Here is a 20,933-nt window from a genome sequence, read left to right as displayed (position 1 = left end):
AAGTGAACCTTGCATCGTTCGATGCATATCATCCGTCGGTCGATGCAGTCCCTAGTTGGTGTCGGTCGATGCAAGCTTTTATCGGTCGATGCAGTGCATGGTTTGTTTGTTGTTTGTTGTTTGATGGTTGGAGTGTCTCTATTGCTTGTGTGTATAGCCTAGTAGATGGGAGGATTGCTGTAATACCCGAACTCGGTACACGGAGCTGGTAAACGGTTTGACTCCCTTGCCCGGCCCAAAACACCTTTTAAATGCAAAACCACTAGCTAATAATGCAAAACGAGCTTTTAACTTATCCAATCTGCAACAGAGAGAGGAATGAGCAATTGATAATTACTCAGTCAGGGAAAGCTTCAGGGCTCCCGAAGTCTCCACACCCAAACACGCTTAGACAATCACAAAGTCTAAACCTAAGCCAAGCAGCAATCAATGTGTCCTAAATCCTGTGACACACAAACATACGCACACAACACACAAATGGAACTACGTCCCATAACAGCCCTAAAGACGGGTCGGATACAACGTTTCAACACACGCTATCCTCTTGCATTATCAGATCCCTCATGCTTTCGCACTTCTTCATGCACCATGCTTACGGAAGCTCCATGCCTCTTGCACTTGGTCTTAGCATCAATCACTCGTGCTCATGCTTACGGATCCCTAGCGCCTCTTGCACTTGTTCCTAGCACTGCACACACGTCGGCTCATCAGCCATCCTGATCTACCCGCATTCCGAGCCCGTAGACCACCACACAACTACAAGGACCAACTCTGCTGCTCACCCACATCTACGTGCTTTAGCACATATAAATATGATATACACACATTCAAATATACGTTATTTATATACTATGTAACATATAGGTATACTCAGCTTAAACTTAAACAAAGTAATTATCCAAACACATCTGAATATGTTGAAGACACCAACTAGTCCTCACCTTAGCCACATGAATTGGATCCTCGGTTTAGCATTTGCAACAACAAATCCAGCTTTGACAACAAACTTAGACTGCAACAATTCAGATGACAATAATCCTTTAAATAAACCATGATTTATTCCATTAAACCAAATCTAAAACGCATACCCCGCAGCTGGTGATTTAGTCGATCCATCATCGCCGTCAACAACGCCGCCGTCAATACTGCCGCCGTCCCAATTTATTGTGGGCTTCAGGACTTCTCTCTCGGTTTTGATTACTGAGCGGAGCACTAACCAGAGATATTATCATTTTCTGTCTGGCTTTAGACAAATACAAATTATGGGTTTTCTATTTAAGCTTTAAGTCTCTTTTCGGTATGTTCCTTGTTCTCTTGCTGGCTCTCCGTTTTCTCTGTGACTCCTTTTCTCTATGGACAAGCCACTGGATCATTATCTCCAAGAGATGTCAATTGAGGAGGAATTAGATAAACCCCTGGTTTTATCTAACCTGCCTAAGTTCAGTTCCTCTGAAAGAAATAAGAAAAGCATATTGGGTCGGTTTTTGAATCCTGATAATCAGCGAATGGCTAATTGGATCTTAGAGATGCCAAGGATTTGGAGATTGTATGATATGGTTAGGGGAATAGCTTTATCAAAAGATCGTTTTCAGTTCATTTTCAAGTATGCAGAAGACATAAATGAAATTTTAAAGACTGGGGTATGGACTCAAGATGATTGGGGAGTAGTTATGGATAGATGGGTTGAAGATCCTCCTCCTGATTTTCTAATGTTTTTACCGGTTTGGATTAGACTTCGTAATATTCCTGTGAATCACTACACCAAGGATACTATATCGAAAATTGCTGGGTGTGTGGGGCAGATATTAGAAGTACCTTTTGATGAGAAAGAAGCACGAAGCAGGAATTATGTGCGTGTTAGGGTTTTGCTTGATCTATCGAAGGGTTTGAGAAATTTTAAAGAGCTTCAACTTCCTAATGGAGACCTCGTTAAGATTGGAATTGATTATGAGAGAATTCGCAAAAGATGTTTTCAGTGCCAAAGGTTGACTCATGATAAAGCTCGCTGCCCTTTTGCTCCATCAGGACAGGATCACCAAGTTGCGAATGACATAATGACTGGTTCAAACGATACAGCTAAAGGCAAGGAGGTTTTGTATTCTGGAAAAGACTTGTTGTCTACAGGCTATTCTTCATCAAAATTGTTATCTGATGCAATCAAAGTGGATATGATGATAAAGAAGAGCTCGGTTTTAGAGGTACATGTTCAATACTTAGATCAGGATATGTCTTTCTATTGTCCCCCTCAACCTTTTGTGCGGGTAGTTTAGAAACGAGTACTTCAAAAGGTTTTCAGCAAGGGATAACCACGTTGAAAAGGCCTAGGCCTTGGTTAAAAAATACCAAAGGTAGAAAGGATAAAAATCTGAAACATCTGGAAATAGTGAGGTTGTGGATAAAGGAAAAGGGTTGGCCAAAAGTCTCCAGCGAGACAAAGATTCGGTGGTTCATGGTGAACTGCCGCAAGATCAATAGATATCTTGTGCTGGAATGTTCAAGGGCTGGGAAACCCTTGTACAATTCGACACCTCAAGGAAATGAGAAAAATTCATTTCCCTGATATCTTATTCCTCATGGAGACCAAAAACTCTATTGCCTTTTTAGAAAAGGTTCAAAGTTGGATAGGCTATAGTAACCTTAAAACTGTTGAGTCGTTAGGTTGTAGTGGTGGGTTAGCTCTTTTTTGGAAAGAAAATATAGATATTGAGTTTCTGTTGGTAGACAAGAACCTTATAAATTTGAAAGTTTCGAGTGGTTCAAAGTTTTGGTTTGTTTCTTGTGTATATGGGAATCCGATTACTGGTCTTCGGTCCCTTGTTTGGGATAAAATTACAGATTTTGGCTCGTCAAGAAAAGAGGCTTGGTGTATGACCGGGGATTTTAATGCTATCCTTTCTAATGATGACAAGTTGGGAGGACTTTTAGAGATCTAAGCTCTTTTCATCCTTTTAAAGCCTTTCTAGATAATTGTGATATGTCTGAACTTGGTAGTTCTGGGAATGGCTTTACTTGGGGAGGTGTTAGAAATAAACAATGGATTCAGTGTAGACTTGATAGATACTTTGGAAATCCTGCTTGGTTCTCTTTATTCCCTAACAGTCATCAATGGTTACTGGAGAAATTAGGATCAAATCACAAACCTGTTTTGGTCAAATTTACAAGTGATAAGGAATTGTTCAGGAATCAATTCTGGTTTGATAAAAGGTGGTCTGAGGATCCCTCTTTATTGGAAGTAATTCAGAAAGCGTGGTATGAGACGAATAATCTTGATATCAACAGTTCTGTTTTGGCTAGAATTGAAAACTGCAGAAAGGCTATTGGTATTTGGAAGAAAAGAGTATGGTCTAATTCTGAGATTAGGATTAAAAGATTAAAAAAAGAGCTGGCCACGCAAGATGAAGCTTTGAATCTTAACTTCCAAAGAATAAATGCCATTAAAAGAGACCTTGTTGTTGCCTTTCGTGAAGAAGAAATCTACTGGAGACAAAAGAGTACAGAGAAATGGATGCTTGAGGGAGATAGGAACACAAAAATTTTTCAAGCCTTAGTGAAAGCTGCTCGAATGAAAAATGCTTTACCTTTCATTATCGATGATAATGGGATATAACATTTTAGTGAACATCAGAAAGGTGAAGTTACGGTTAATTATTTCTCTGAGCTTTTCACATCTTCTGCACCTTCGCAGATGAGTGACCTGCTATACAACTTTCAGCCCAGAGTTTCTAATTGCATGAATCAAGAACTCTCAAAGGATATTTCAAGATCAAAGATAAGTCAAGCTGTTTTTTCAATCAGCAGTGAGAGTGCTCCGGGCTCAGATGGTTTCACTGGCCTCTTTTTCAAAAAGTTCTGGCCAATCATCTATGATCAAGTTACTACAGAGGTTTTAAAGTTTTTTGACAGTGGGAACCTTCCTCTTGAATGGAATCATACACTTCTATGCTTAATTCCCAAGATTCAAGCTCCAAAACGAATGTCGGATCTCAGGCCTATCAGCTTGTGCTCGATAATTTATAAGATTGTTTCTAAAATTCTAGTGCATAGGTTGAAAACCATTTACCATCCATAATATCTCCTACTCAAGCAGCTTTTGTCTCTGAAAGACTCATCTCGGATAAAATTTTGATAGCTCATGAAATTGTTCACAGTCTTCATACTCTTCCCAGTGTTTCTCAAGAGTTTATGATGGTTAAAACTGACATGTCAAAAGCATATGATCGGGTAGAATGGATATTTTTGAATGATATACTTAAAGCTCTTGGTTTTCATGATCGTTGGATCGCTTGGGTTATGGGATGTGTCACATCGGTGAACTATTCAGTGCTAGTTAATGGTGAATCATTTGGTTTAATCACACCTGAACGAGGAATCAGACAGGGGGATCCTCTCTCCCCTTTTTTGTTTGTACTATGCACTGAAGCTCTGGTCCATCTTTTCAATCGAGCTGCTAGTCAAGGTAAAATTTCTGGTATTCAATTTCATCATTCTGGACCAACAATCAATCATTTATTATTTGCAGATGATAGTCTATTTATCTGTAAAGCTAATAGAGATCAATGTGCTGAAATGATGAGTTGTTTACAGAAATATGATAGGATTTCTGGGCAAATGATTAATAAAAACAAATCAGCAATTACTTTTGGAACCAAAACAGATCAGAATGAGTGGAGTTAGATAAAAGAAAAATCAGGGATTGTATTAGAGGGTGGTGATGGGAAATATTTAGGCCTTCCTGAATGCTTAAGTGGATCAAAACAACAACTTCTCGGGTTCATAAAGGATAGATTACAGTCTAAGCTATCTGGATGGTATGCCAAGAATCTGTCTCAAGGAGGTAAATAAATTCTTCTAAAATCTTTTGCTTTGGCTTTACCAGTCTATGCCATGTCTTGCTACAAGCTTCCAAAGGATACAATCAAGAAACTGGTTTCTATAATGATGGACTATTGGTGGAATAATAATCAAGATCAGAAGAAAATCCATTGGCTGAGCTATGAGAAGATGACTCTGCCCAAAGAGGATGGGGGATTTGGTTTTAAAGACTTGGAAATTTTTAATCAGGCTTTGCTAGCAAAACAAGCTTGGAGGCTGCTATATGATTCAAACTGTCTTTTCTCTAGATTTTTGAAAAGCATATACTTTGCCTCTAGTGATTTTCTCGATGCTGCAATTGGGAGAAGTCCTTCGTTTGGGTGGAGAAGTATCTTGTTTGGCAAAGAACTACTCACTAAAAGCTTGAAACGTGTTATAGGAAATGGGAGAAACATTCTTGTTTGGATTGACAACTGGTTATTTGATGACAGATCTAAAAGACCAGTTGGAATCCACTCTCTAGTGAACATTAAACTTCAAGTTGCTGATATTTTCAACCACAATTCTGGTGAGTGGAATGATATTCTCTTAAGCAGGTTGTTTCACCATTCAGAGATTAAAAGCATAAAGGCTATTAAACCGAGGGTTGCTTACAATGATTCGTATTGTTGGGGTGAAACTACAAATGGAGTTTATTCTGTGAGCTCGGGTTACTCTATGATGTTTAGACTGAGGAAACAAGAGCTTATTGCATCTGTAGAAGCCCGCCCATCTCGAAACCCAGTATTACTTGCCTGTTGGGATGTGCTAACTTCTCCAAAAATTTGGATCTTTATGTGGAAAGCTCTTCATGGTGCTCTTGTAGTTACCGATAGGTTGAGAACAAGAGCAATACAAGTTTTTGATGGCTGCATGATTTGTGGAGCAGAGATTGAATTAATCAATCATATTTTGTTTCTTTGTCCTTTTGCAAGACAAGTCTGGGCCCTTTCTAACATTCTTTCTCCGTTTTTGGGTTTTGGTAACTCAGAATTTGAGAATATGTATCACTTCTTTAGCCTGGAAAAAATGGAGTCTTCTTTTGATGAGCTTAAATCTGCCTTTGCGTGGATCTTGTGGCATTTATGGAAGAACCGAAATCATTTGCTCTTTGATGGTATCAGTGTGTCACCTCTTGACGTGGTACATAAAGCTTGGAATGACACATCAGAATGGTCTGCAGCTCAAAATCATGCTTCTATTATTAAGAAACCTGCCTCTATTCAGGATGAGAAGTGGAGTCCTCCTTTCAGTGGTGAACTTAAATGTAATATAGGCTTTTCATGTTCAAAAAGATTTCTTCTATCCGGAGCGTCCTGGGTGGTGAGAGATCCTATGGGTAATGTTAAGTACCACAGCAGAAGATCCTTTGTATCTGTTAACTCTGTCTTTGAAGCTAAACTTAAAAGATGGGAGTGGGCTTTGGATAGTATGAAAAGTTTGCATTTGGAAAATGTGACTTTTGGGGCATCTACTTTGGAAATTATTCAGGCTATGCATAATCCTGGTCATTGGCCTGCAATGGTAAGCTAAATTGAGCCCCTTATTCTCCAAGGTAAAGATAAACTGAACTGGTTTCTTCTTTATGAACCAACCAAATGCAACATTGCTGCAACTTTGATTGCTAACAGTGTTACTTTGGATCTGATATTGTCTTCCTATGTTGCTCGAGGGTTCCCCATTTGGTTGAAAGGTCTTTTTGAGAGAGAATAGAGGTTGCTTTCTTGTTCTTAAACATAGCAATCTTGTTCTGTCTCCTTGACTGGTTTTTTGGGTTTTGGGTTTTTTTTTATCGTTAGAGCTATATTTTGGTCTGTGGTGCTCATTGTTACATTGGGTGTTCCTGAAACTTCCCAGAAAAAAACAAAAAGAGAAGATTTTTTTTTTGTAAGCGGTGATGACTTCCCGGAAAATGACTTCCTCACTTTTATTGACCTTTGGGTCCAAGTACGAGGTATCCCTTTACCTTATGTCTATGAAACAACTGTTCGTTTCATTGCTAATAATTCACTTGGAGAGGTTGTTGATTTGGACTTCAATGAAGAAACATCTACACAGATTGAGTTTTTCAGAATCAAGATCATAATTGGATTAACAGATCAGCTTAGGTTTTTTCGAAGGGTCAGATTTGAATCAGGAGAAAGGGCCATGGTTGGTTTTGAGTATGAGAAGCTTATAAGATCTGCACCAACTGTTGCCGTATCAACCATGACTCTAATCATTGTCCTTATCTTGCTCCTCCGATCTATCATGAGGAATGTTTAGAGGTTCATGTTGCTCCTGTTAGGGAAGAAGGACAGGGTTCCAATCATCACTTCGCTTCTGCATAAAATCACTCTGCTCAAAGCTCCGAATTATCCTCCTAATCTCCTATCTCACAGCCACCAAGACCTGCTAATCTTGGGCCTAATCTGGAGGAGTTTCTTGCTGCTCATCCTTTACAAAGGGGTCCTTCCTCGAGTTCAGAATCTTTAAAAGTCTCTCCAGATTCTAGAAGAGTTAAAGGAAGGACAACAAAAGGTAAATATGAAATTGGGGAAAGTTCTAAGCGCAAGAAAGGAAAACCTATTCTTATGGAGCTTGCACGAAACACTCGCCAATGTAGAAAGGAACGAGGAGTGAGGTTCTATCCGGTTAATCATGATCCTCCGTGAAAGGTTAACCGGAATCATATAATCTCAGAGTTTGAGCTGTATTCACTCTGGGATTCTCTTTTTGGTTTATGACTTTTAGTTTACTTAATTAATAATCTCCACTCTTTAGGCTAAGATTGTGGATGCTTGCCACACCTTTTGGTGTGTCTTGGGTTTGGTTTTTTGGTAAAAAATCAAGGTTGTTGAAGAAATTCATGAAGACCTCTAGATGATAGCTTTTTGAGGATATGGAGATGGTGTTTTTGTTAGGTTCGCTCATTACTCTTCCTTATGATGTATGCATTAAGATAAGGTACAATGATCTTTATTGTATGGGAGGTCTTAATGAGAAGTGATGATGCTGGGCTTTCTACGCTATCTCCTAACTAATCATGTTGTAATTTCCAGTTAGTTGGTTATCAAGTCTGTTGTAATACCTTTGACTCTCCAAAATGGTCTCTCCCATTGTTGGAAGCTGATGTACTTTGATCTGATATATAAAAGGAACTTTTTGGGAAAAAAAAAAACGCATACCCCGCTTGACATTTATATGCTTGACTTTGTGCTCATTAATTAAATCGATCAACCAGAATTTGACAATTAAACCAAACCAAACCAATATAATTATCCCCAATTATACACGATTCAGCAATATTAAATTAACCCAACGTCACCGTACGTCACCGTACGTAACCATGCATGGCACTACAAATCAACTCATGCACGTTCCATAAACGAGTTTCGGTTCTTGACTTAAATCATCTGGTTTAGTTGGTTAAGCTGCTCGGTTCAATAATCACTGCAACACAACACAACGACAGACACGAGAAAGAGTTTCGCCGTTTACCTTCCTCGACGTTTACACCCAACGACTCGTGACGGATCAGCAAGGCCGATCCACAAAGCTTCAAGCCCACAGTTGTCACGTCCTCATCTCTCAACAATCAAACAACAACAAAGCAATAGATCCATGAAGACAATATCATAAACTTAGTCCGCAAGCTACATATTAAAATAGGGTTTCCTTACCCTTAACGACATCTCCGATGGACCACGACTGCTCCGATGACAGCGGCGGTCATCCGGTGACTCATGGTTGCAACCTCTAGTCGCAAATCAACGGTGGCGGCGGTCATCCGGTGACTCATGGTTGCAACCTCTAGTCGCAACTCACGGTGGCGGCAGTGTCGACGGCAACAACCTTGTCTCACTTCTCAACGTTCTCGGATTCTTTCAAACACAACACCACGAAAGAACAACAATAACAACCACAGTGGCTCAGCTGTGTCTCTCCCACTCTCGGTGGCTGCTGGTCTGCTTTTAGGGTTTAGGCTTGCGTTTCCCTTTTGACGGCTGAAGAAAATACATCCACGATGCATATACAAACGACATGGCCTTTGTCGTTTAATCATTTTCCTTCATTTGGGTCTTTTAATGGCTACAAAAGAAACAAACTGGCCCAAATCCCAACTATAAAACCAGGATGTTACAATTGGCTTAGTGAGTGTTTATAAAATATTCATGCATTGTAATTTGTGTTTATGGTGCAGGTAAAAGCAATATGTAATCTTGAAATCAAGGCAATGAAGAGGAGGATATTCTAGGAACTCGATTGGTTGTTGTCTGACATTGCTAGGTTACTAGAGTTGGGTCATTAGAACATTGTTAGGATTGCTGGTTCTATGTTTTCATGTTGTTGATTATTGGAATTGATGTATTTGATTACTGGTTATTATTTATTGGTTAATTTATTGGTTATTGGTATTGGTTATTCTGTTGTTGGTTGTGATTGTGGTTAGGTGGCTAGTGAGTATGAGACCACTAGTTGTAGTTTTTATTATTTATTATTTATTATTTAGAAAAAAAAATGGGTCAGGTCGTTTTAACTGGGAACACACTTTCTAAGCCTTATTTTTGTGGCTTCGAAGTTTACAATGTATCAATATTCTAGAGTGCATAGATTGGCTAGTGGTCTACTCCTAAAATATATATACAGAACTTGAGAAACCCTAAAAGGCGAATATTCAAGTATCAAGGGATAAGGAAACTGCTTGCTACTCAAGCTTATACTTTCCTTATTTGATGTAGAGAATATTTTTCATATCTCCAAGTATAAGAAAACTGTTTGCTACTCAAACTTATCGTTTCCTTATTTGTTGTAGAAAATATTCTTCATATCTCCAAGTACAATCTCGTTTCTATCTTCTATGCCAAGTCAACAACCTTCTTTGACACATCATCACATCCACTCATGTCTTGCCACGTCAGCTCACACATCCATATCAGCAACTCAGGCGTCTTTGATATGAGGTAGCTTCCTGGTCGGCACAACGATTTGTTTCTCACAGCGAGTTGTTCCAGAATCTGCATTTACACTATCCGGTATAGTATGACTATTACTATCAATACATTTTCTTGTTATGTTTATATATGATAGTATATTCTTTTAATTATGTAAAATGTTTGTTAGAAGTTTTCAATTTGAAAATGTGATGGTTTTTGGATGCAGATGTCGCACTACTGGTTCATAAGGTGCGTCAAAACTGATACGAAAGGCTGGGAATCATGTGTACAGATAATTCAGGACATGAGAAAGCTATCAGTGATTGTTACAATGGTGATATCTCTAAAAAGGTACGTATACATTAAAAAACATAACCATACTAGACAGGTATGTTGTATAGTTAATTATATAATCCTATAACTATTCATGAAAAGAAGCAGACTTCATTCAATCACATTTTTGAATCAACTAAAAATGTTACTTATCTCTGATTAGAGATTTTCTTTAAAACTAATTTGTGGCCACGCAGTCAGAGTACACAAAGCATTGGTTACTTAGTGGCCAAAATCTGCAAAGCGTACAAAAGAAAGGCTGCTATCGCAAAAATTTGCAATTCCTCTGCCTTAATGCCTAAGTCGCTTAAGAGGGAACTGTCAGAGCTTCAAGTCTCGTATGCCGATAAAACTATCAATTTAATAAGTTAATTATTTAAAGTACTTACTGAACTAGGATGAATTTAAGATTTATGTTATAAGTGGAATGATAAGAAAGACGTTTTATTAAACTTTTCTAATTTACCGGTTAATATGTGAACTAATAATGGTGTAGGAGTGGAAGCTGAGTAACAAGGGTGAGAGTACTGCTCTTAGTGCTAAGCAAAGCAGAGTTTTTGGCAATTTAAATTGCCTATTTTTGGCTTTTATTGGTTTTCTTATGCGAACTGAATACAAAAGATGACGAGAGCTCCTTGACAAAGGAGATGCAAATGTTTATCCTAAGAATAAAGAAATTAGAAACCCTCTCATAATCCTAAGAATAAGGATGCAACCTTTTCAAAACAGATCAATAAAGATCCTAACAAACCCAAAACCGACATAAGTGACAAACACGTAAAAGGCCATGAAGTGTTTGTCATGCTTCGAACTCCGGATGCTATATCAAATAAGTTACACATACAAATACTGAAATAGATCTCTACTACTAGAATAGTTTTTTGGGTTTGGATTCTCTATGTTATATTTAGGGTATAGCTTTTAAGAGGTATGATTTAGTATTTGGGGTTTAGGGTTTAGAATTTAATCATTTTCTATTTATTAGAAAATGTATTTTTGAAAATGGACACTATCAAAGGATAATTTAGAAAATTGAAATAGAAAAAGAGATATTTTTGAAAAGTGAATAGAAAAAGGGGTATTTTTAAAAGTCTCCTTTTTTTTTTCTTTTTTTTAGAAACTTCGTTACGTTTTTTCTTTTTTTAGAAACCCTTGCGTTGGAACTTCGTGTCCAGTTTGGTTTCTAGGTTGGGTGTTTTTTATAATCCTCGGGATGCTTTAATTTATATGTTAATCTTATGACCTTCTGGTTTCTTCTAATTCAGTAGATAGAACACACACACAAAAACTGGCATACAATGTGATAGAGAGAACCTATGGACAAAAAGAAATTACTTTCGATCTCTAATTAATCATGTTTGGAAAATTTTTGAAGCATGGTTAAGAGGAATGCAAACTAAACGCCTTGAAGCTTGCGCTACAAGAACTTGGCCCAATCCTGTATAGTATGTCTATTACTATGAATACATTTTTTGCTATATTTATATATGATAGTATATTCTTTTATGAGATAATTGGAAAATACATACGTTTTAAAAACATAATTTGAAAAGTAGTATGTTTACTATTTACAATTGGTAAAATAGACACTCAACACTATTTGACACTGTTTTGTTTAATGCCTAAGTCGCTTAAGAGAAAGCTATCAGAACTTCAAGTCTTGTATACCGATAAAACTATCAAATTAAAATAAGTTAATTATTTAAAGTGAACTAGGATGAATTTAAACGTTATGTTATAAGTGGAATGATAAAAAAGACGTTTTATTAAACTTTTCTAATTTACCCGTTTATATGTGAACAAATAAGTTACACATACAAATACTGAAATAGATCTCTACTACTAGGACCACCTCTAAACATTGTTATTCCATGAACTACCGAACAATAATTCAACAATAATATTCTTATTCCATGAACTACCGAACAATAATTAATATCAACTCCAAAAGCGTTTTCCATCTCTACCGTACGTGGTCGTATCGTAGTTCATCTTTTTAGTACCGTAGTTCCTCGAAAACATGATCTATGTTTTGCCCCCATTCTCCATTGTATAACTCCAAGAGCTTATGTGCAGGCGTAACCCCTATTTCCCAATTATAATTAGCAAACTATAAGGTAACCGGGGGACAAAAATTAGTAAATCTTCAGCTAACCAGGAAATAACATTACCTGTTCTAACCACCTCGGCGATAGGGTTCAAGAAACCGGTTTCATTGTACCCTCTACGCTCCAAACCATCCTAAGAAATAAACGAATAACCTCAATATATATGTATATTTACATTATAAGGAGAAAGCATGGACACGTACCATTGCTAGCTTGAGGACATCTTCTGCGACATGTTTCAAAGGACCACCTCTAAACATTGTCTTTAGGCCAGCGATTGGAACCTGTTTGAAACCTAGTGAGAATTGGTAACCCGAGTGATATTTTAAACCAGGCATATAATGACAGATTACTGTGGGAGGAGGCCAAATATTTCTCGGAGGGTTTTCAGTATCCTCCGGTTCTTCAAGAGGTGCGGGACTCTCCACGCTGTCAGATTGATGGTTCATGGAAAAGTTTGGATCCTTTCCAGGGTATGGGTTGGTGGTACTGTAATGGTGAAAATTCGACGCTTCTTCTGGGCGCACGAAGTCATAGACGTGGCCCAACCCCTTTACATGCGGAGCTACAAGCCCTGATGTGGGCTATGGATTCCTTGTTGGCGGTAGGGGTCGACTGTCAAGCCTTCGAGACGGATTGTGCATAATTAATCGCGATGTTGCAGCTACCCGATGACTGGCCAGCCTTCTCAAACCTGCTGGAAGAATTCTCTTTGCTCCGATCATCTTTCCCTTCGCTTTACTTGATCAAGATCCCTCGTGAATCCAATATTAAGGCAGATTGTTTAGCCCGTTCCTCAAGATTTTTAGGTTTTGAAACTTTTTTTATAAATTCTTATCCTAATGTTTGGACAACTAATGTTTAGAGTAATCTTTTAATTTATTTAATATTTGGTTGAAAAAAAAAAAGAAAGATTTATTAAACTTTTCTAATTTACCCGTTGATATGTGAACAAATAAGTTACACATACAAATACTGAAATAGATGTCTACTACTAGCTAGGACCACGAGGCGTTTTATTATTCAACAATAATATTCTTATTCCATGAATTACCGAACAATAATTCATATCAACTCCAAAAGTGTTTTCCATCTCTACCGTACGTGGTCGTAGTTCATCTTTTTAGTACCGTAGTTCCTCGAAAACATGATCAATGTTTTGTCCCCATTCTCCATTGTACAAATCCAAGAGCTTATGTGCAGGCGTAACCCCTATTTCCCAATGATAATTAGCAAACGATAAGGTACCCGGGGAACAAAAATTAGTAAATCTTCAGCTAACCAGGAAATAACATTACCTGTTCTAACCACCTCGGCGATAGGGTTCAAGAAACCGGTTTCATTGTACCCTCTACGCTCCAAACCATCCTAAGAAATAAACGAATAACCTCAATATATATGTATATTTACATTATAAGGAGAAAGCATGGACACGTACCATTGCTAGCTTGAGGACATCTTCTGCGACATGTTTCAAAGGACCACCTCTAAACATTGTCTTTAGGCCAGCGATTGGAACCTGTTTGAAACCTAGTGAGAATTGGTTTACACGAGAATATTTCGTAAAGTTTATTAAAAATAAAGAAATATCTTGTCAGTTTACATGTGTTCTAAGCATCTCTCTTTCTTCAAGATTCCAGTCAACTATCATATCAAGAACAGTTTGAAGAGACTTCTCATCGTAGAGCAAACCCACCTGACGTTCAAACATATTCGAAATAAACCAGTGAATCAAATTTGATTTATTTCTTTATACAAGATAATGTAATTACCCAAAAAGCTGGTAGGGCACATAACATCGGCCAAGGACCTCCATCAGCACCTCTCATCTCCAAGAATTTCTTTAACCGGACCTGATAGTGTTATTACAAAAGATAATTATAAGAAAAAATGACTCTGAACCACAACAATCAATAGGGAAGTTTAATTAATGGCGTGGTTAAAACAGAGTATTTTACCTCTGGCCATATTGTTCCTAAATGAATTTCCCAGTCGTTAATAGTGGGTTGTTCATTTGAGAGATGAGAAATTTTTCCGGACAAGAAATCCTGAAAAGTAAAAAGCAAAAAATAAAAAATGGTCGGATCATAACCTGACGTAAGAAGATTGCAAAAAGTTAGAAATTTAAGATTTCTTTTATAAAGAAGATGTAGACCCGAAATGTCATTCCTCTACAGTTGAGATAGCTTTTGTTTCGATTTAAGAAGTACATCGGAAGGTCAAGTGCATATTCGACGTACCGCTCAAACCTATATCAACATATTGAATGTTAAACATATATATTTTTAAGGACAAAGATCGATCATAGAGTTAGAAGAAACATTTTATACTCACCCGAATGAGTCATCGAAAACAAAAGGTAGCATCCCTGTGCGGGCTTTATCGGTATCTATGTATAAATGACTGTCACATCATGTTGATAGATGAGAAAATTATACTAAGAAATGGAGAAAATTATACTGTAACAACAAGTAGTAATGTATAAATTAACCTCCTAAAACTTAAACACCCTGTTGGTTTTCCATTACTAAAAGGGGAATTTGCGAAGAGAGCAGTCGCCATCTGTTTGATAACAAAATAACAACAAAGTGAGAAAAAATTTTGGTTATGAATTCAAAAACCACTAACATTAAAAGAGGGCATCAATCATCTCACAGGTTGCAAAGCTAGACTAGCACGAAACTTCCTGATCATATCGGTTTCCGAACTATAGTCTAGATTGACCTGAACCGTACACGTTCTCATCATCACGTCAGGTCCTGATGAGCTAGCTCTTCCTAAGTACTCTCTTACAAAGTCAAACTTTCTCTGCACATGTAAAATACTTTGACTCATCAGATAATTTGCTAATGTAAGATACGTACATCAAGTAATATATGAGAGTATATGTTTGTAGAGGAAGGAACCTTGGGCACAATGGTTGCATCCTCAAAACTAGATTTTGGTTCATAGCCAATTCCTAGGAAACCAATTTCCAATTCTTCAGCAACAGTTTTCACCTGGTAAAGATGTGAATGGAGCTCATCACAAGTTTGGTGCAATGTCTTTAGAGGTGCTCCACTAAGCTCTAGCTGACCTCCTGGTTCCAGTGATATGCTTTGCATTCCCTGTAGTAATCAAAGCCAAACAGAAAAATCTGAAATTTCGTTTTCATAATTGGATATTTATTTATTAAAACAAGAGAAGAGAGTATTTACCTGTTTTAAGCCAATAATTTTGTCATTCTCCATAACCTTATCCCACTCAAATCTCTCAGCAATGCCACTAAGCAAAGCAGCTACTTGTTCATATTTCATAGGGCACAAAGTCTTGACCTCGAAACCCAATTTCTCGTTTTCTGTACCTATTCTGTATCCAAGAGATAAAACGATACAAAAATGAGTTAGAACAAATAAGTAGTTTGAGAGAACATACGAGATGATGATACTAATTAGTGGTACCTCCACATTTCCTTTGGTTTGCATCCAGAAGCAAAAAAGGCAATGAGATCTTCTTTAGTCAATGGCTTCTCAATTGCAGAAGAAGTGTTTGCGATTGCCTTTCTCCCTTGATTGTATACAACTATCTTGCTTCTTTTACAAGCAAGAGATCTCTTAGGTGAGAAGTTAACTTGGCTTTTCAAAGCACCCAAGTTTATTACAGCACCAACCCCATAAGGCGAGAGTGAGAGCGCCATGGGTTATTTCTAGCAGCACCAATATTATATAACCCATATATCTATTATTAGTCATCTGTGTCTTCACATAAAATTGGTCTTGTTATATAAAGGAAAAGAATACGTGTAGGTACTATTTTTCTGTCTATATTTTTAAATTCTTAATGGTTAATATATATATTTTTTAAAAGAGTACGTGTAGGTACTATTTTTCTGTCTATATTTTTAAATTCTTAATGCTAAAAGCTGCACACTTGTTTGCCTATTTGTATGCATGGTTCGTTTAGGTGTCGCTGTGACACTCCGACAGCGACTTAAAAAATTGGAATGTCACCGTTGTTATGTATCGCTAGCGACTAACTACCAAAAATGACATCATTTTTGACTACGGGAATGAAATCAGTATGATTGATGAATATAAAACAAAAAAATATCAAAACAAAAAAATTATACATAGAATAACGGACCTATATTTGGATTTTACAAATTAAATATTGAACAAAAGAAATTTGTTTGCCTGGTTCGTCTAGGTGACTTAAAAACTTCTCCGCAAATTGGATGTGACTGTTATTATTATGTATCGCTAGCGACTAAAGACTGAAGATGACATCATTTTTGACTACGAGAATGAAATCAGTATGATTGATGAAGAAAAACAAAAAGAGATTAAAAAAAAATTATACATAGAATAATAATTATTAAAAAAATTAGTGTAGCATAATTGTCGGTACAAACCATATTAAGTTATTAACTAATTTAGTCTCTACTACCTTGAAAAATTTAAAGGTATCCTTTATTGTATTTATAATTTTATTAATTTTTTCTTAATCAAAAAATTATAATTACAAATAAATATTTTTATTATTTATTTGTGTCAATAACTCAATACTGAATTCTGACATACTCACATACAATGTACTAAAAATATGATGGTTAATTAATTATTATGTTAGCACCATATCATATGTTAATTGGTATATATAGATATGACATGTATATAATTAATGTAGTTTAGTATATTTATTAACTTGACATGTATGATCATGCCATGACTTATACTTGATGTCATGTAGGTATATATAATTTTCTTTTATACCAAAAAAACAATATATATATATATGTATATATAATTTTCTTGTAAGAAAATTAATCCTCCAAAAGTATGTGAAGACTGTTCCGGAAACATTGAAAGCATACATGAAGAGACAACAAAGACGACGAAGGAGCATTTAAGAAAACAAAAAATAACGAGATGAAGAAGGAGAGTAACCTGAATTTTGTCAAACGGAGGAGGCTTTGGCCGCTTTGCTTGCAGAGTTAGTAGAAGTATTGGTAGCTGTCTTGTGTCCATTTATACACCCACACGCTGTCCGGAAAGGCGTTGTTACTTTTCAGTTATTGCTCTGATTAAACTTATTATTATACTTAACATAAAAAACCTTAATGACGATGTTTGCCGATACCACGTGAATCACGCCACTATGTACGTAATTAAATCATTATACTAACAAATAAACAGACATTTTATAATTATGTACGTGAATTGTATGGATTATATCGGTTTCCTCGTTCCCTTATTAGTTTTGACATTTTATAATTAGACTGGAAAAAGAAAAAACATAAAAATCAATAATTTTTATTCAAATTTCTTAAAGCATTGTATTTTTTGTTTTCAAAATATAAGATATTTTAGCGGAAAGTACGCATAATAAAAAACATATACTTTTAAAAAGTTTAATCTATCATAAACAAGACAATTAGTATGACCTAATTCAATTATTTGATAGTATATGGTAAAAAGATAACAATTTAACAACTGTGGTCTTTTATTTTTTAAAATATTCTTTGTAGAGATAAATTTTGTTGTGAAAATATTTATAAGAAATGAGATAGTTTATCTCAGCTACATTAGTATAATAATTTTTATAATAGTTTTTGGGATACACGTATCGAGTTATTTTGGAGGATTAACATGTTTTTTAAAAACAAAACAAGTTGCTGTCGTTTTGGTCTTTTGAATTTCATATGACTTGTCTATTATAAACTAGTAATACATATAGTTGCGTAGCATAAGATTATTACACAATTTACGATTAAGTTAAATAATGTACACGTTTTAACAGTTGAAAAAGTGTTAAAAGTTAACCAACATATAGAGATAGACCGACGCGAGTTAATTCTCACAGTAGTTCTTTATTGCTAAATGCTAACCTTTCTGACGTTTTGCCAAAACCACGTGAGACGTGAATGACCGACCGTACACTGCATGAATCAATTATTGTAGGATTGAAAGAGAAAACATTTTCCGACAAAAAAAAAAAGAGAAAACATTTAAAACACTTTTCCAATTTTCTTAAAAACTGTTATATTCATTATCTCTAAATAATAGCAAAAGAAAAAATCTGACCGAATCTATCTGTTAAATTTAACTGAATTTATTTGTAATTTTAATGAAATGTGACCAAATAATTCAAACATCAAATAGTAACCCAGCTGACTAATAAAATTATTAATTTAATGTATATAATACAATATTGTATAATAGAAAATTTGAAAAACCTTTTATAAATAAAATATAAATAATGAAATTATTACTATAACTTCCGGTGAGTTACTAATTTTGAGAACCAAACTTTATATGATAAGATATATATATATATATATATCACTTTCTTCTTTAATATATTAAATATTTTTACCGTAAAATTATTTAGTAATTATTTATTTCACACGTAGGTGCCAGTTGTTATCTGGTACCATATTAAACTCGGTCAAGTTTGTAATTGATGACCGAGTTAGTAATATATTAAAGAAGAAACAATTTTTTAAAAATGTTTTACAAAATTGACATGTGTCACGCTTTCATGAGTTACTAATTTTGATATGTGATTTTTGATCATTAAAATTGATATGTGTTGGTTTAGGCTGTGTGTTGTTTTAATAATGAATAATTTTTTTTCTCGGTGTAAAAACTCGGTCATCAATTACAGTTTTCAACCTTGGTAAAACGATGCATAAGATAATTGTAATCTCTTATTATATTTAATTTTGAAAAAAAAATTGTTAATCCTAAAAGAAAAAGAATTGTAAATACACCCCTCTATATAAGCAAATAGATGATGACATATTTTTCACCAAACAAAATAATTTCTACTAGCTTTGTTTTTCTTGGTCTAATTTTCTTCTTTGTTTTTTATTAACCTTTTGGTAAATGGAAGATTAATATATGCATCTTCTTTTTCTAATACTGTATTTTAAAATTTATTGTAGTAGTTTTAGATTGTTTATTTAATTTATATTTTCATCTTTGAGTTATTTGAGGTTCATAAATTACTGTGCTTATAATTTTCTACTATTTCTTCAATTATGTTAAAATAATTTTCTTCTAATTTTTAACCTTGACTGGTTGGTCATAGATCTTTTTTATGTGCAAACATAATTGTTACCATTCGTTCAATCTCAAAAGAAGATAAAGATAAAGAGAAGAAGGTCATGAACCTAATGCTTGGATAAAATAGGCTAATCAAATACAAGCTTACAACAAACATAGATAGATTGGGAAAACATAAATCGTTGTTGCTAGATCTATAAGAGTTTGGAGACAGAGGCTACATCATGGTGTGTCAAATAAAATTCGATAAATACATTACAAAATTTAACATTAATTATTATTAAAAAATTTGTGACGTTGGAAAATTGTCTTTACTTTTATTGGTTACTAGAGCAAGCTACTTTTAGATAACTAAAAGACGTGAACATGTTCTCTCCACACAAGAGGAGGGCAGAGCCAAGGTTTTCTCTATAGTAGAGGAGGTTGGACACAAGGTTATCTCCCCAAGGGAGGAAGGTGGGGGAGGTTGGATGCAAGGTTATCTCCCCAAGTGAGGAAGGCAGAACGAAGATTTTCTCCATGGTGGAGGAGGTTGGCCGCAAAGTTCTCTCCATAAGGAAGAAGGGCAGGATCGAGGTTCTCTCCATCGTTAGTTATACACTATTGTGATTTAATTTATTTTTTAATCAAAATGTTTTTTTGAGATAATAATTTTAGTAATTAAAGAACCTATGTAAAAGTGAAAGTAAAAGACATATAATAGTTGGCTTAATTTGTTCATATAAACATTTTCTAGGTAGTGGTAAATAATAAATTTATAACATACAATATCCCTAGGTGTAAAAAATATACTTTTAATGGTAACATAAATAAAAGATTTGTATATGGATATAAATGTGTATTATAGGAAAAAGAAAATTTATAAATAATGTACAAGAAATTTTAATATATTTTTATTAAATTTAATTTTATTTAAAAAATTTTAGACCCGCACATCGGACGGGTCCTTATCTAGTATGTATATATTTTAAACACCATTTAGTTATATTAAGAAATGATGTAATAGAATTCCAGTTTTTTTATGGGAGATTTTATATATGATGGTTATTAGTGAGGTGTTTGCTATTTAAAAGGAAACTAGGGATTGGACCCGCACATATGTGCGGAGTTAATTTTAAAAGAACTAAGTTTGCAATTAGGTATGGACTATGCAGGGTTACATTTGTAATTATGAATGTTAAAAAATGTTATTAACATTCATAATCCAACTTTGTACCAATTTATTTTCAGTTTGGTTTAGAAAAGAAGATGATTAGATTTAAGAACATTAAAAAATAGTAAGAGAAAGATATTATATCTGTTTATGTCTGTTTCGGGAACCCGTCCCATCCCATATACGGTATGTCCTGTTCTTTTATCTTATAACCGTAGTTTTAATAATATTTTATCAATTTGAGATTGTATATGTTTGATATAAGATTGGAATCACTCCAACTTAAGATCACACAAGGATCAAGAGATTCCAAGCTTATCTTGCGGAAGGTGGAATTCACGAGCTGGCTCTGAAGCACTCTCTCGTGAATCAAGGGGTGCTACGATGGATAGATGGGTGATTGACTCGCTCAATCGGTGGGATAATCGACTCGCTCGATCAATGAACGAATGAAAGATGTTGAATCACTCAACAAACTTAATCTGCAGGATTCTGAAGCACTAAGTGAATCACTCACAAAGAACTA

The 20,933-nt window shown here is 35.3% G+C and overlaps 4 protein-coding genes and 1 pseudogene across 5 annotated transcripts; 4 read left to right on the top strand and 1 right to left on the bottom strand.

Moving 5' to 3' along the window:
- The first annotated feature begins 1,156 nt into the window (after positions 1-1,156).
- LOC147936219 (uncharacterized) lies at positions 1,157-4,645 on the top strand. The gene has a single exon (XM_087470758.1). It carries the CDS (start codon positions 1,353-1,355, stop codon positions 2,268-2,270), a length of 918 nt encoding a protein of 305 aa, XP_087326884.1. The 5' UTR covers positions 1,157-1,352; the 3' UTR covers positions 2,271-4,645.
- On the top strand, positions 2,975-3,607 carry LOC147936220 (uncharacterized). The gene has a single exon (XM_087468636.1). The coding sequence runs from the start codon at positions 2,975-2,977 to the stop codon at positions 3,605-3,607; it is 633 nt and encodes a 210-aa protein (XP_087324762.1).
- LOC104720444 (uncharacterized) lies at positions 3,686-7,505 on the top strand. Its single transcript, XM_087468635.1, has 7 exons — positions 3,686-3,999; positions 4,149-4,456; positions 4,727-4,834; positions 4,877-6,375; positions 6,483-6,544; positions 6,651-7,050; positions 7,233-7,505. Exons 1-7 carry the CDS (start codon positions 3,686-3,688, stop codon positions 7,503-7,505), a joined length of 2,964 nt encoding a protein of 987 aa, XP_087324761.1.
- Positions 7,506-9,993: 2,488 nt separating this feature from the next.
- Positions 9,994-10,472, top strand: LOC147936218 (gamma-interferon-responsive lysosomal thiol protein pseudogene; annotated as a pseudogene).
- Positions 10,473-12,078: 1,606 nt separating this feature from the next.
- LOC104719167 (glutamate--cysteine ligase, chloroplastic-like) lies at positions 12,079-17,244 on the bottom strand. Of its 2 annotated transcripts, XM_010437029.3 has the most exons (14): positions 17,134-17,244; positions 15,649-15,893; positions 15,406-15,556; positions 15,115-15,315; positions 14,864-15,016; positions 14,700-14,770; positions 14,543-14,611; positions 14,364-14,457; positions 14,167-14,256; positions 13,981-14,061; positions 13,812-13,904; positions 13,647-13,727; positions 13,507-13,576; positions 13,123-13,420 (listed from the first exon to the last, which is right to left on the bottom strand). In XM_010437029.3, the coding sequence occupies exons 2-14, from the start codon at positions 15,882-15,884 to the stop codon at positions 13,332-13,334; spliced, it is 1,479 nt and encodes a 492-aa protein (XP_010435331.1). In that variant the 5' UTR covers positions 15,885-15,893; positions 17,134-17,244; the 3' UTR covers positions 13,123-13,331. The 2 variants fall into 2 exon arrangements, with proteins under 2 accessions (XP_087326487.1, XP_010435331.1); XM_087470361.1 differs by lacking the exons at positions 13,123-13,420; positions 17,134-17,244 and adding an exon at positions 12,079-12,185 and having other exon boundaries at positions 15,649-15,960.
- Between the last annotated feature and the right edge of the window lie 3,689 nt (positions 17,245-20,933).

The sequence above is a fragment of the Camelina sativa genome, chromosome 10 (assembly GCF_030686135.1).
Source record: "Camelina sativa cultivar CO46 ecotype springtype chromosome 10, ASM3068613v1".
Lineage (NCBI taxonomy): Eukaryota > Viridiplantae > Streptophyta > Magnoliopsida > Brassicales > Brassicaceae > Camelina > Camelina sativa.
This window is presented reverse-complemented; position numbering and strand designations above follow the sequence as displayed.

Coding starts and splice junctions, on each gene's coding strand:
- LOC147936219 (XM_087470758.1), top strand. CDS start 1,353: ATGGACAAGCCACTGGATCATTATCTCCAAGAGATGTCAATTGAGGAG.
- LOC147936220 (XM_087468636.1), top strand. CDS start 2,975: ATGTCTGAACTTGGTAGTTCTGGGAATGGCTTTACTTGGGGAGGTGTT.
- LOC104720444 (XM_087468635.1), top strand. CDS start 3,686: ATGAGTGACCTGCTATACAACTTTCAGCCCAGAGTTTCTAATTGCATG. Junction 4,000..4,148: donor GATCTCAGGCCTATCAGCTT/GTGCTCGATAAT, acceptor AATTGTTCACAG/TCTTCATACTCTTCCCAGTG. Junction 7,051..7,232: donor GATCTGCACCAACTGTTGCC/GTATCAACCATG, acceptor CCTATCTCACAG/CCACCAAGACCTGCTAATCT.
- LOC104719167 (XM_010437029.3), bottom strand. CDS start 15,884: ATGGCGCTCTCACTCTCGCCTTATGGGGTTGGTGCTGTAATAAACTTG. Junction 14,458..14,542: donor GTTTTCGATGACTCATTCGG/GTGAGTATAAAA, acceptor ATGTTGATATAG/GTTTGAGCGGTACGTCGAAT. Junction 13,577..13,646: donor ATGTCCTCAAGCTAGCAATG/GTACGTGTCCAT, acceptor TTTATTTCTTAG/GATGGTTTGGAGCGTAGAGG.